Source organism: Tachypleus tridentatus, chromosome 13 (genome assembly GCF_004210375.1).
Source record: "Tachypleus tridentatus isolate NWPU-2018 chromosome 13, ASM421037v1, whole genome shotgun sequence".
NCBI lineage: Eukaryota > Metazoa > Arthropoda > Merostomata > Xiphosura > Limulidae > Tachypleus > Tachypleus tridentatus.
This window is the reverse complement of record NC_134837.1, coordinates 33915749-33931693: the sequence shown is the minus strand read 5'-3', so window position 1 is coordinate 33931693 and position 15945 is coordinate 33915749. Positions and strand designations below refer to the sequence as shown.

At 34.3% G+C, this 15945-nt stretch overlaps 1 protein-coding gene across 2 annotated transcripts in view; it reads right to left on the bottom strand.

Annotated features, from left to right (window-relative positions):
* Positions 1-15945, bottom strand: part of LOC143238100 (zwei Ig domain protein zig-8-like) — a 132255-nt gene that overhangs the window by 88692 nt on the left and 27618 nt on the right. For both annotated transcript variants that reach the window (XM_076478049.1, XM_076478048.1), the window contains exon 2: positions 222-392. In XM_076478049.1, coding sequence (XP_076334164.1) covers positions 222-299 — 78 coding nt within the window. In that variant the 5' untranslated portion in view covers positions 300-392. The remainder of the gene's footprint in view (positions 1-221; positions 393-15945) is intronic.

Genomic DNA, 15945 nt, shown 5'->3' with positions numbered 1-15945 from the left:
AGATGAATCAGGTGTTTGTTCGTGTTGTATAACACTAGAAGAACTAGTTCTTCGCTGCTAAATTTGATCTTTTTCACCATTTCATTATTGTCAACAGCATTTATTTTCTTTACAATAGACAATATTATATAATTAGTAATTCACGTCCACGTTATTTATTTTAATGAATATGGAAAACACAGAAATTATATTTATAAGTAAAGAGATAGGGATGTACTTACGTTTACAGGCTGGTTCATCACCCTTTCTTCCATGCAGCAGAACCGTATCTGTCTGATTAGCAGGAGTGAAAGGCCCATGCTAGTACAGCGATAAGTCTACTGGTTTAAAACGCTAAAATCAGGGGTTCGATTCCCCTTGCTGAGCTCACCATATAGCCCGATGCTGCATTGCTATAAGAAAAACACAAACACACACAGTAGTGAGACAGGATATTAATATTCGAAAAGTGAGCCAGGTTTGACTGAATTTTAGACTGTTTCTTGTAAGCAAATATTAAAATTAGAAAATGTCTGAAGTTGTAACCGATTTTATTAACATCAATCAAAAATAGCTAATTCTGACACCATTCGAGAACGTACATATAGTTCATTGTATTTTTTAAAGAAATCTCGTACATTTCACACATTTTAATTGAATTTTGAGTTCAGTGACATACAAACACTATAGTTAAAGTATGGTGAATATTACATTTATGTAGAAAATATATTATGTAGAGTTTAAACCTTTTATTTTCAATAATGTTTATTTTATAATGTTAATACATAGATAGCGACAATATATTATCATTGGCTTTTATTTTATGTGAAACAGACTTAGCCAGCTCGGAAATAACCTTTTCCCATTAATAACATGTTGATCAATGATTTTCCCGCTTTTTTTAAAATCTTTTTCTCTGTCTGTCTTTACCACATAACGAGCTGTGTATTTCCTACTTAACATTATGGTTGTTTTCAACACGTGTATAAAGTAAGATACATCTCTACTCTAGAAGAACGTTCACTCCTCAAAGATTTATGAAAAAAATAGTAAATGTTGTTATTCTATAATAGTGATTAATCACATTTATTATGTCGTAAAATAATTTTTCAATATCTATAAAAACATTAGGTTTAAGAAAAACTTTTCAGCAGTACGTTAATTCTGAGAGTAACACTACCCAGCTATAAAAACAGTAATAAGGCTTATGTAATGCACGTTAAGTGCATTGATATTTAGGTGTTACCGTAACATTGCTTCAAAATGTAAGGCCCGGCATGGCCAGGTGGGTTAAGGCGTTCGACTCGTAATCCGAGGGTCGCGAGTTCGAATTCCGGTCGCACCAAACATACTCACCTTTTCAGTCGTGGGGGCATAATAATGTGACGGTCAATCCCACTATTTGTTAGTAAAAAAGTAGCCCAAGAGTTGGCGGTGGGTGGTGATGACTAACTGCCTTCTCTCTAGTCTTACACTGCTAAATTAGGGACGGCTAGCGCAGATAGCCCTCGTGTAGCTTTGTGCAAAATTTAAAAAACACAAACAATTCAAAATGTATTTTAGTGTTGAAAATATAATGAGAGATAATTTAAATAAAAACTAGATTGTTACTATTTGCTGTTTTATAAAGTCTTATACATGTGGAAAAAAAATTGTAATATATGGTTGTTTTGTATTTATAAACGAAATTACAGTGTATTCGTTCGTGTGTGTGAACGAAATTGTATACAGTATGCGTATTATCCTTCTCGACCGAGCAGAACATGTAACAATGAATCAGAATGAAACGTCTCCACGACATTAATGAGTCACAGATGGAAATGAAAAACGTTTATATGCTGTATACTGTCCTACGCAAGTATAGAAACATCTCTGTCAGTTGTACCTAATTATATGCGCTTTGAAATTTGTTTACAGCCCTTAGTAACATTATATACCTTTGTAAAATACATGTATTATAAATAAGTATATATCCATAAATGAAAACAAAATTGTAAGTCCTGATCTCCTTCAAATAATGGATAAGAGCAGATTTTTTAAATTAACGGTTCTAACATAATTGATGACATAATCATGTGTGAACGTTTAGTGACCACCCTTGTAGAACTTAATCATCATGTGTAAAATGAAATATTTTGTTAAGTTATATGAAGAGCATAAAATCAAACTAGTGGAACGGTAAATATTAAATATTTTCACGATATTTAAATAAATGTCGTTTTCAAGAGGATTTATATGTAAATAATAAGGAAATGTAATACAGAACTAATAAATTAGTGTTTTTATACCGACTACATTAAATTTAGCTGTGTTGAGACACGTGGATTCACTTTGTTGACGTCATGTCTGCCCCTCTGGCAGCTCGTATTGCAGCATAAGTAGTTAAACATTTTCAGGAGTAACTTTTACCAACAACTAAGTGTTAAATTCCTATCAGCTGCATAAGTTCAGGTTTAAATAAAAGCATTTAAAATGAATAGTGATATACAATTTTACAATGTCTAGTAACTATAAGCCTGTAAGGTTGACTCAGTACTTGCTGTTGGGATCTTTGTATGGTTTTGTGTATTCATCCCAACCTTCATTTATGTACCTTTGTCATTGCCATTGCTACATCATATATATTTTTTGCAAATTCTTTATTACTTGTTTCTAATTGTTTATAAAGAATTTCATCGTTTCTCTCACTTTTTTCAGGTCATCACTTAAATAATGTCCGATTTTAGGTTCAGAAAAAGAGAAAGGATTTCAAACGCTTTTGATGTTGTTTAATCAATAATGCATGTTATATTATTATTAATTACTTTCTGCCAACGATACACAAGCTTCTGAATGCCACTTCTATAAAATTCTTGGGGTTTGGAAGAAAATAATGTAAAAAAAATAGTTTTGACATCTTCATGTGTTCCAAGCTCTTTTCCATCAAGATAATTCTGCAAACTTCGGAACAGATGATAATCAGATAGGCCAAGATCTGGAGAATAAGGAGGATGTGGAAGTTTTTCCAAGTCTAGCTTTTCAATCTTTGCAGATGTGATCCTCGCTGTATGGAGCCGTGCATTATCCTGGTGCAACACAACCCAATTATGATTGATAAAAATAGGCCTCTTCTCTTTCAGTGCAACATTCAAGCGCTCTAACTGTTGACAATATAAGTCTAATAGAATTGTTACACTGAGTGGTAGCAATTCAAAGTGGATCATACCAACAATATCCAACCAACCATTTAACATGACTTTCCTAGAGTGAAGGTCCATTTTGAGCTGTACTTTAGGCAGTTTACCTCCACTGAACCATTTGCTGCAGCGCTTAGCATTTTTATAAAATATCCATTTTTCATCTTCAGTCATTAACCTGCCCAAAATAGGTGAATTACGTTCACGAGAGCGCAGAGAAGTGCAAATGTCCACTCTTTCTCTGAGATTGCCTTCTATCAAATCATGGAGACCCCTTTTCCAAGTTCCGACATCTTTCCAAGCTGTTCCAGATGACAGTAACCTGTTGAATGAGTTAAATTAAGCTTTTGTGCTAGTTCTTCAACTGTTACAGCATAATTTTTATCAAGTACAGCCAGCAGCAAGTCATAATTAAACTCAACAGGACGGCCTGAACGTGGTGCATTGCTTAAGCTGTAGTCACCTGATCTGAACTTCTGAAACCAGTTTTGACATTTTTTTTCATTGAGAAACTCCGCACCATAAACACCATGAATGGTTAATGTAGTTTCTTCTGCACTATTGCCTTTTTCAAACTCATAAAGCATTATATGCCTAATGTGCTCCTCAGATACATCCATCTTCATAAGGGTTATTTTTTATTAATGATCTAAAAAAGCAGAGTTGGGTTAGTTTCTTTTATTTGTCTGAGCATTTTTATACACGTTCTACTACATATTTCAGTAATTAAAGTCTTCTACAAAGACAGAAATGATAATGCACTTTCTGTATTAAATTTTCGGACATTACTTACGGGATGATCTGATATAATTCAGTGGTAATATATATTTGTAATATCATATCAAATTTATCAGTTCCTATAATTTCGGATTATATTGAGGGCCAGTGATGCTGGGATGATACAAGTACCCTGGAGAGCTGGACCAACATTAAGGGATTATTTAAAAAAGCCCACGCCTTACAACTAAGTACATGTGCGTACAACCCACTCCACCTAGGGTCATGTAAATTAATATGGAGGACATCATACAGATTCCAGGCCACAAAATGGCATACATACACACACACAGATACCACTATATAATGAATTGTTTTGATAATTAAGAAACTGTTTTTAACTCAGGCGTCAATGAGATGTATACAGATCTATAAGATGCATTAACATTTGGTATACGTGAATAATAATTTAGATTATGTTTTTTTATCTAATCATTTCTACTTAAATTTTTAGCAGGTATCATATCTATGCAATGAAAAGTCACAAATGGTCCTCAGTTAAGAACAATTTGTTCTGCCATCTAGCGACCAGAAATAAAACCGTTGTCTTTCAAATATTGAAATAATTTATAGTTATAAAATGAATTGACTGTTGAGTAGTAGTTTTCAATTTTATCATTTCCTTACAAAAATATGTGTAGTAAAATAACATAATTATAGTACTGTCACAAGCTGTGAAACACTTGATAATGGCAACTAGTTGCTCAAATAAGGCTGTAACTGGACTTTAACAGTTAAATGTAAACATCATAGAATAACAGACTGGATGCGATAGGCCCATCCCTACTTACTAACACTATCGAGCCTAGTAATAACATTCAGGTCAGCTGTAATGGAAATGAAAACTGTGATTACGTTATTGACCAAAGTTTCCAGCCTGACATGATCAACAAGTGGTCGTGGAATTACAATCTGGAATCAGACATGCTCTTACTTTCACCCATGGGGTATTAGTTAACAGTCAATCCCACTGGTAAAAAAGTAGTTCAAGAGTTGGTAGTGGGTACTGCGGCTGATTTCCTTCTCTTTGATTGGTCGTTCATAATTAGGGACGTTAGCAAGTGGCGTTGGTAACGTTGCCGTGAAATAAATACAAACAAGCCAACGTTTCCTTTCTACAATGATTTAAAATAAGTGTAGAAAGGAAGTGACATGTTACATCTAGAGAAAATAGGATGTTAATTTAAGCAACTTAAAACTATGTGTGAAGAAAAATCTATAGTTTTTAATTTGGCGTTTTTTTAACTAAAATTAACTGTTGTGGAAAAAACAGTGTCCTTACCCTAAATTACTTATCTTCTGTGCATGTGGTATAAAACTTTAGCAACATCAATTTATTAACGGGATCTTTCATTGGTGATCTGGATTCGATGTTTCAATAAGTCAACTTTAGGTTATTCTTTATATAAATATAAGTGTGCATATATATTACATATGTATGTTTGTGTGTGTATACATATATACACTGCTGGCCAAAATCTTAAGGCCAATGAACATAAAGAAAAAAATTTAGTCTAATTTCAAAGTGTTCACATTTTCCCTATTAAATGCTGAAGAAATTTTTTATTTTTCCTTTTCTTATTTTCATATTTCGAAGCTCTACTCAAATAAGTGGTTGAGTCTAACAACGTAAAATGCGTATTTTTTCCTTGTGCTCATTGGCCTTAAGATTTTGGCCAGCAGTGTTTATATTATATTTATAGATAGACAAATTATTTATTTGGTACCAAATAATTCTTAATGGTGGCTGTGTGTAAGATTGGCCATTTATAATCCATTACACATTACTCAGTTCATTAATGTACAAATAATCACTTTTCAAAATAAAAAGAAGGTAAGTAACAAGTAAGGTATCCAACTGATCAAACAATACATTGTAAGTTTTATAAGTAACAAGTAAGGTATCCAACTGATCAAACAATACATTGTAAGTTTTATAAGTAACAACGAGGGTATCCAACTGATCAAACAATACATTGTAAGTTTTATAAGTAACAACGAGGGTATCCAACTAATCAAACAATACATTGTAAGTTTTATAAGTAACAACGAGGGTATCCAACTGATCAAACAATACATTGTAAGTTTTATAAGTAACAACGAGGGTATCCAACTGATGAAACAATACATTGTAAGTTTTATAAGTAACAACGAGGGTATCCAACTGATCAAACAATACATTGTAAGTTTCATAAGTAACAACGAGGGTATCCAACTGATCAAACAATACATTGTAAGTTTTATAAGTAACAACGAGGGTATCCAACTGATCAAACAATACATTGTAAGTTTTATAAGTAACAACGAGGGTATCCAACTGATCAAACAATACATTGTAAGTTTTATAAGTAACAACGAGGGTATCCAACTGATCAAACAATACATTGTAAGTTTTATAAGTAACAACGAGGGTATCCAACTGATCAAACAATACATTGTAAGTTTTATAAGTAACAACGAGGGTATCCAACTGACGAAACAATACATTGTAAGTTTTATAAGTAACAAGTAAGGTATCCAACTGATCAAACAATACATTGTAAGTTTTATAAGTAACAACGAGGGTATCCAACTGATCAAACAATACATTGTAAGTTTTATAAGTAACAACGAGGGTATCCAACTGATCAAACAATACATTGTAAGTTTTATAAGTAACAACGAGAGTATCCAACTGATCAAACAATACATTGTAAGTTTTATAAGTAACAACGAGGGTATCCAACTAATCAAACAATACATTGTAAGTTTTATAAGTCACAACGAGGGTATCCAACTGATCAAACAATACATTGTAAGTTTTATAAGTAACAACGAGGGTATCCAACTGATCAAACAATACATTGTAAGTTTTATAAGTAACAACGAGGGTATCCAACTGATCAAACAATACATTGTAAGTTTTATAAGTAACAACGAGGGTATCCAACTGATCAAACAATACATTGTAAGTTTTATAAGTAACAACGAGGGTATCCAACTGATCAAACAATACATTGTAAGTTTTATAAGTAACAACGAGGGTATCCAACTGATCAAACAATACATTTACATAGTAAGTTTTATAAGTAACAACGAGGGTATCCAACTGATCAAACAATACATTGTAAGTTTTATAAGTAACAACGAGGGTATCCAACTGATCAAACAATACATTGTAAGTTTTATAAGTAACAACGAGGGTATCCAACTGATCAAACAATACATTATACGTTTTATAAGTAACAACTAGGGTATCCAACTGATGAAATAATATATTTTAAATTTTATAAATAACTACGTATGAACAGTGTACTATTTATACTTGTTATTGGTTGATTTTGATTTTTATCACAGTTGGTAGCTTGATCAAATCAGAAGTGAATATTAACTAACAATATATGTCTAGAGCATTAGAAGTTATATAGTAATGTAAATTTAGCGGTTATTTGAAAATTCAAACAGTTGGTGGCAGGTGCTGTTGTCTAGCTGCTTTCCTTCCAGTTTATTAGTTGGAAATTAGGGAAGATTCTGCGCAGGTAATAATTTTAAAGCTTTGCACGAAAATTTGAAATATGTTTCCCTCATGACCTATTCTCAGAACAACCTACATTGATTGCAATGTTTGGCTGGATTCAAAGCTGCCTTTTCTATTGTCTATCAACTCAAAATTAGAAGCTGCTAGTGCAGACAGGACACAAACATAATTATTTTTAAATGTTTGTAACTCATAAGTGGTTATGATTAGCTATCTTCCCTCTCATTTTACACAGCAAAATTAGGGACGGTTAGTGCAAATAGCCCTCATGTAGCTTTAAGCGAGACTCAAAACAAACAAATAATCAAACGGTAATGTGGCGCGAACCATGAACTCGAAAATCCAAACTCCTTCCTACTAAACTCTCGAACCTTTTGGAAACAGGCAAGGAGAGCTATGGAAAACAGATAGCACACTGCTCTTTAGGAGCACTAGTATTCAGTTTCCATTTGTTCAGAGTTTTGCAGACTGAGCAAATCGATAGAAACATGATTCAAAAATCTAAGTATATAGAAACTTTGAATATAAGAAAAATGTAACATAATCTATAAAATATAAATAAAGAAACGCTATGAAGGCTGAAGTTCGATACGTCTTAAAAACAAGTTTCATGAGTTAATATTAACCCTCGTTAGTCTAAATAAATTTAATCTTTGAAATAATAAAGAACCAGCTTTAAGCTATATACGTTCCATAAGATAAAATAGTTCGCGAAATTTCCCTTCCTTCTTTTCTTTTTCTCACGAAACTAACACGTACATTTTTTTTTAGGAATTATTCCTCTAGGTATTATTCTGAATGACAATACACGAAATAGGGTCGCCAACACATTCTCTGACGTAACAATGAAGACATTACATCTTGTATCAACACGATACAGAAATACCAAAGTATATGAAGAATCATATTGAAAGTAGGTTTTACATAGAAACAGGAGACGTTCTTGGGCGAAACTTTATAGGAAAACTGTTTATTCGTCGCTCCATAAAACGAGTGCAGAAACACATCTCTTCAATCTGTCTTACTCACTGGATATTATGTTCTTGCACTTTGTCAGATATTGCAGATAAAGTATTTTACTTCCCCCCTGATATTATTGGATACATTCTACATGCACATGTTTGAGATGTGTTTGTTGTTGTTTTTTGTCAGAGACGAAACGCGAAGCAGTAAAAATCAAGAAAACTTCAGTTTCTGCAACTTTAAAACAAAACAACAACGGAAAAAAAATGGAAATATTACGTTTGTAGTTTCTACCATACTTCAATGGGATTTCATTTCTGTTTGTCTCTTTGTTTGTGCCATCGATAAATTAGAAAAGAGACGTGTACATCAACATCAACTTAGACGTTTTAGTTTAACACTTCTGGTAGGGAGTCTAGATATTGAGATTAAATGACTTTATAAGAACTATGAAGTATTTATCTTGACTTTACTTCCTTCGTTGTTCGCTGTGATAAGTCTAACGATAACCAACATTTCCGAAACCTCGATTTCCATAGTAAAGAGCTTCTGTAAATAATGGATATGTTAATATTGGAGAGTAAGTGACATAATTTGACCTCGTGGAGTCAGAGTTTGGTTTGGTTGGTTTCGAATTCTACACGAGAACTATCTGCGCCTGGGGAGGAGGGAACTTAATTATTTTCTTCTTAAATATAGCAGAGTAGTGTTAGGTGGTTAGGGTGTTTGACTCCCAATCTGAAGGTCGCGGGTTCGAATTCTTATATCACCTAACAAGCTTACCCTTTCAGACGCGGAGGCGTTATAAAGTACAATCAATCCCACTTTTCCTTGATAAAAAATAGCCCAAGAGTTGACGGTGGGTGATGATGACTAGGTGTCTTCCCTTTAGTCTTACACAACTAAATTAGGGACGGCTGACACAGATAGCTCTCGTGTAACTTTGCGAAAAATTCACAAAAAATACACGAACAAACAAAAGCTTCTTAAATGAATACAAGTTGGCCAGAAAAAAAATCTAGTTTGTCTAAACTTGACGTAATCGTCTTTCGCAGAGGTTCGTTATAATCAATGTTAGGGTGTAGGTTAACAATGTGTAATAAAAGCAATCTGACTGAGCACGATCGACTTTGTCGGAATTAGTTCCAAGGGCAGCACGCGCTCTGGAAAAACATTCTCATAAAGGTACAATTGATCTTAATAGCCTAATATCACTTTCCCATAATTCCTGGAAGATGTTTGTTTAAGAAGAAATTACGAAACAAACGAATTCTGTGATAACAATTCCAGTAAGACCAGGCAGATTGCCTATAAAAAGAAACAAAATTTGTCGTCTGTTTCTATTCAATTTCCACAGACTGATTTTGTTTATTTGTTTTTTAATTTTGCGCAAAGATACACGAGAGCAATCTGCTAGCCGCCCCTAATTTAGCAGTGTAAGTCTAGTTTGTTTGTTTGTTTTTGAATTTCGCACAAAGCTGCTCGAGGGCTATCTGTGCTAGCCGTCCCTAATTTTGCAGTGTAAGACTAGAGAGAAGGCAGCTAGTCATCACCACCCACCGCCAACTCTTGGGCTACTCTTTTACCAACGAATAGTGGGATTAACCGTCACATTATAACGCCCCCACGGCTGAAAGGGCGAGCATGTTTGGCGCGACGGGGATGCGAACCCGCGACCCTCGGATTACGAGTCGCACGCCTTAACACGCTTGGCCATGCCGGGCCCAGGGTAAGTCTAGAAGAAAGACAGTTAGTCATCACCACCCTCCATCAATTCTTGGGCTACTCTTTTACCAATTAGTAGTGGGATTGCCCGTAACATTATAACGCTGCCAGGGCTGAAAGGGCGAGCATTTTTTGATGTGACGGGGGATCCGAACCCCGACCCTCAGATTACGAGTCGAGTGCCTTAACCACCTGGCCATGCCTGACCTTAGATTGGTTGAGCTTGTATAGTCACTTGCACTGTCCATATTCGAGGCTGCTTACTATTAAACGTGAACTTCACGTGATTTTGTGGAAAATTCAACCTCATTCTTTCAAAGTACTACAGCCCGTCACGTCAAACATTTTCGCCTTCTCAGCCGTGGGGGCGTTATAAGGTCACGGTCAATCCACTATACGTTGATAAAAGAGCAGTTCAAGAGTTGGCAGTGAGTGATGCCTTCCATCTTGTCTTACACTGCTAAATTAGGGACGGCTAGCGCAGATAGCCCTCGTGTAGCTTTGCGAGATATTCAAAAACAAACAAGCATCCAAATGTTGGTAGAGATCAGAATATAGCGAGTGATTCTAAAAATCAGTTAGTGTGGGGAAGGAATCATACGTGAAGACTGGTGATAAAAGCTTGTAAAGTTACTACATATTAATTTTAGCTAGTTGTTTTGTTACTATAACGTGTAATATGGTTATACTATATTGGCAAGGTCAGGTCAGTGGCGTTAGTACGAATGATGTCCACCTCTTGTAAAGACTAATTTGGTCCCCTACATTTATTACGATTCTAGGTGATTAATACCATTAACTTGTAACAGCGCCTCTTACTCCCTTTACTGCCGCTCTTTATTTTAAAGAAACTAATTTGTATGTCTCTCTCCTTGTCAGCAGTTCTTAAATTTGTCCACCGAACGAGTACTTATTTATCCGTGATACCCACTTGTAGAGAAAATTATATATTTTAAAACGGCTGGTGTGGGTAGAGAAGGTACTAGTGGAGAAGCGAGCAACGTTTCGACCTTCTTCGGTCATCGTCACAAGATCGAAACGTTGTTCGGTCCTCTACTGGTGCTTTCTCTACTCATACCAGCCGTTTTTAAATATATAAAACTACTTATTTATATAAGACCATTAATAACGAAGCGTGACTTTAAGAGATGTGTTTTTTTCATTTCTGTCCAGTTGTAAAGCCGTCCTTTTTGTGTCTTTGTTACTTACGTTTCAATTTTAAATAGGACCTATACAACATTTTTATATATGTAGTGACTGATTTTTATTAAATTGCAAATTCTTCGAATAATAGAGCCTATTCATTAACTAAAGTTCACAATAGTATCACAAGTTTCCTATGTTCTTCTGTTGTTAGCATTATCTGAAAACTTGGGTGTTTTTTTTTCAGATCCTTAAGAGCATCCGTAGATTCTTCTATAAAAAAAACAACATTATAAAAGCAAGCTCTCGACGTTTCCTTAATGCACTGGACGTATCGAATTACCTTTCATATTTATGAATAAAATTCCATGAAATTCAAGTCTCGCGTTTTTAAAATATCACTTTTCTAAACTATATTTTTTCATTTTAACCCTTTTAATTCTAAATTACCAAAATGGGTACATTACTTTTCACACTTTTTTGTACAACCCTTAACCTTTGTAACACAGTTACAACTAGAGTGTGCTACAATCCTAATCATTACTAGTAGATGCTACAATCCCTGTAATTATACCACACTTACTGTTAGTTGATGCTAAAATTCTCACCCAGTAATTATACCACACTTACTGCGACTAAGTTCTACATTCCCAGTAATCGTACCACACTTACTGCTAATAGATGCTACATTCCCAGTAATCATACCACACTTAATGCTAGTAGATGCTACATTCCCAGTAATTATACCACACTTATTACCAGTAGATGCTAAATTCTCAGTAATAATACCACACTTATCACCAGTAAATGCCACATTCCCAGTAATTATACCACATTTACTGCCAGTAGATGCTACATTCCCAGTAATTATACCACACTTACTGCCAGTATATGCTACATTCCCAGTAATTATACCACACTTACTGCCGGTAGATGCTACATTCCCAGTAATTATACCATAGTTATCACTTTTCTCCATATTATCTTAACATTGCTCCATAAAGTTAGATTATCTTTGCCTTTGTTGGTAACAAGTAATTGCGGAACCATTTCCTTTCCAGGAATTAGTAATGATACACTTCCCTGCCTCTTGAGCACTTTCCATCGTTTCTCCTTTTCTGTTCTGTTAAACATGGTTAATACTGCAAATAACTGAAGCTTTGAACTGTTATCCTGTTGGATTATGTTTAATCACAGCCTATGGAAGTTTTCTATTTCTCATTTTACACGTGGTGATAAGAGCATATGTTTAAGTTTTGTAAATTAAACCTTTTTTTTTTTGTTATACTGCTTGCAATAATATAAATACTTGTCACACCAAACTAGTTAAATTGTTATTGTTTAATGCGTGTGTTGCATATTAATAACTTGAATTAAAGTATCTGCATATAATGTATTTAATCAAGAGAAGTCTTTATGGCGATGGAAGAACAGGGTAATTTCACAAGGAAGGTTCTAATATATGACCAGCTTTCAAAGTACGTTTGAATGTGTAAGAGTTGATGACCTTGCGTGAACGTTATGAGCAACAAGTCATTGAAAATGTTCCGGTACATTGATATCACTAATTGATATGTCAGGTTGTTTATCAAAGTGAAGCATACAAAGGTTTGAAACCAACGAACCACATACCGCGTTTCCTTCTGCTTAAGTTACTGTTACAAACGAGAATAAGTTTCATTTATGGCAAATAGAATTCCCTTGTACAAATAAATTTGGTCACGACAACACTGCTTTTATAATTTATTGCTACAGGGACATTCAGTTATGAAATTAATATAACGAAACGCGATATGAACTCCTTATCAACTTTACAAGCGTAAAATATACAAAAAGAAACTGCTTATCTATACTTGCAGAACTTATATTAACGTAGGCTCCAGTTTGTACGTTAGGCCTACCGACTTGTAATACAGGTAACTGGCCTGCAACCACATATGCGCAAATACGGACACTCACAAGCGAGTGTAAACTTTACTGTCATAACTTGCTATAATTTTGAAGGTCCTTAGTCAACGTTAACTCATTAACGCTAAACTGTTGTTTTATTTTATGTAAGAAAATGAGTTTTCTTCAATTATTTAGATTGTTTAACCTGGTGACTGCCAAGTATTTCAGCTGCCACAATACAACTCTAATGCTTTTTCATTTTGTAACTTTTTTCGTGACACCATTTTGGATCGAAAGTGAAACAATTTGTAAGTAGGTCAAATGCATGAATGGTGTTGAAATCTATCGTTGAAGTTAGGTATTATTGAGAACGAATTAACTCGTCCGTGGCACTGTGTTACCGATCGACTTGGACGAGTTATCTCGTCTACGGCACTGAACAGGTTAAGTTGACCCGATTTCCAGAACTTCCACTAAGAGAGGTTAACAAACTAGAGTGTAGGTGTTCGTGGCGGTTTGCATAGCTGTGATTTTCAGAACCTTAAGACAAGGACCTAAACACTTTGATAACATAAGGACCTAAGCAGTTTAATAAGACAAGGACCTAAACGCTTTAATAGGATAAGGACCTAAGCACCTTAATAAGCCAAGGACCTAAATACTTTAATATGATAAGGACTTTAGCACTTTGATACGACAAGGGCTTATGCACTTTCAGATGGCAAGAACCTGAACACTTTAATACGAAAACTTTTACCCATCAAGAATAAACCTTCTCTTTACACCTAATTATGAAGCTTATATTCCCTGCACCTAAATACGGAATAATATGTCTATTCATTATAATTTCTTGCAAAAATCAGTTTCAGTTTAAGTAACCAATAGGATGATAAAGTTTAATTTAGCTTGTATGTGTTTTATGCACTGTATGTGTGGAAACACAGACATTCAAATGCTACTTATAGAAACAACAACAAACTGTACGATGTACAGCTTAAACTGTTTTACACCCAAGATGTAGTTTTAAATCTGTGAATACATATGCCTGAACATGCTCATCCACTAGGTGTAATCCACACTTTATAAAACATATGTTGTTGGTTACCTGCTGATCTTAAATCTACCCCGTCCATCAGTCTTTCTCAATCATAATTATGCAATATTGATGATACCACAATTTCCACTGAAACAACCTTTCTCGAAGGAAAGTGAGATGAATTTTAGACTAATACAGCTTGAGAACCTTTCCACAGACTTTCAACTGTACACGGAGTCCTTAAAAGGACGCGTTTAAAAAGGCTAATGATGCAAAAGTACTTTTAATTGTACAGGAAGACTTAACAGCTGTTATCTTCGGCCATTTCTTAACGAAATCATCCATTGTTTTCATGATTTTTTTTAAAGTTTGAATGGTATGATTCCAGTATCTTCGGCCATTTTATTTTCATGAAATCATCCATTGATTTCATAGTTTGTAAACCTCAAAACATTATTTACTATGTTGTTAGCAATAACATGAGATACGTCCAGCTTTACTTTGGGGGGCAAGAGGAAGGAGATAGGGAGATAGGTTAATATTTGTGCTTTAATCTCTTGACTATCTATCCTATGCATAAATATCTCTTTTAATTAATTCAGTAGCATGGTGTTTTTATGAAAAATAATGTTCCAACAGCCTTCCATAATAACCATTGTTAAATTACATTATTCTCACGTAAGTTATGTTCAACGAGTGAGTTATATTTATAATTAGAAATGATTTAGCGCGTTTCAACACAGACAATGAAAGCAGATTCAGACGTCCGCAACTAATTCTATTTTAACGTTTCAGCCATTTTTATTTATATCAACATGGACGCAAATCGATTATTTTCTCCTTTGTTTGTTATCCAAGTTAACACAGAAATGAGGTAATCCGTTTGCGTAGAACTATTGACTTTAAAAACCGCAAAGAATAATAATGTTATCTGGAAATGTAATAATTCTTGTGACAAAACAAAAATCAATACACAATTAATAACACAGAAAATATTGCATAAAATCTTTGAAAAAACAAATCGAAAATTGAATATTATAATTTCACGGTTTATATAAAAAAAAATCAAAATTTTATACACATAACGGGCAGGCATTGGTTCGATTTTCATAATTTGTTGTTTCTGGCCTTTCTTCATTTGTCAATATTTCGATTAAAAGTTACAGTTGATAGATATCCTCCACATAAACATAATGTAGTGATTTTGTTGATATCCTAGATTTTTTCTTTGTGTTTTGCACGAGAATATAGTTTAAAGATATATTATCATACTAATACGTGGGATTTTTGTTCTTCAAAATAATTCTAAGGAATATTTGTTATTTTGAATTTCGCGCAAAGATACACAAGGGCTATGTGCCCTTGTCGTCTCTAATTTAGCAGTGTGAGACTAGAGGGAAGGCAGCTAGTCATCACCACCCACCGCTAACTCTTGGGCTACTCTTTTACCAACGAATAGTGAGATTGATCGTCGCATTATGACGCCCCTACGGCTGAAAAGGCGAGCATGTTTGGTGCGACTGGGATTCGAACCAGCGACCCTCGGATTACGAATCGAACGCCTTAACCTACCTGTCCATGCCGGGCCGTACTAAGAAATCTAATGGAGAAACAAAAATATTTTTCTGAATAATTCAGTAAATGGACTAGGATATTATTTCGAATAAGAAACTTATCATTTGTTAACAGCACAATGTTATCCAACTAAAAGCATTTAATTACTTACTCGATGTAAAGAT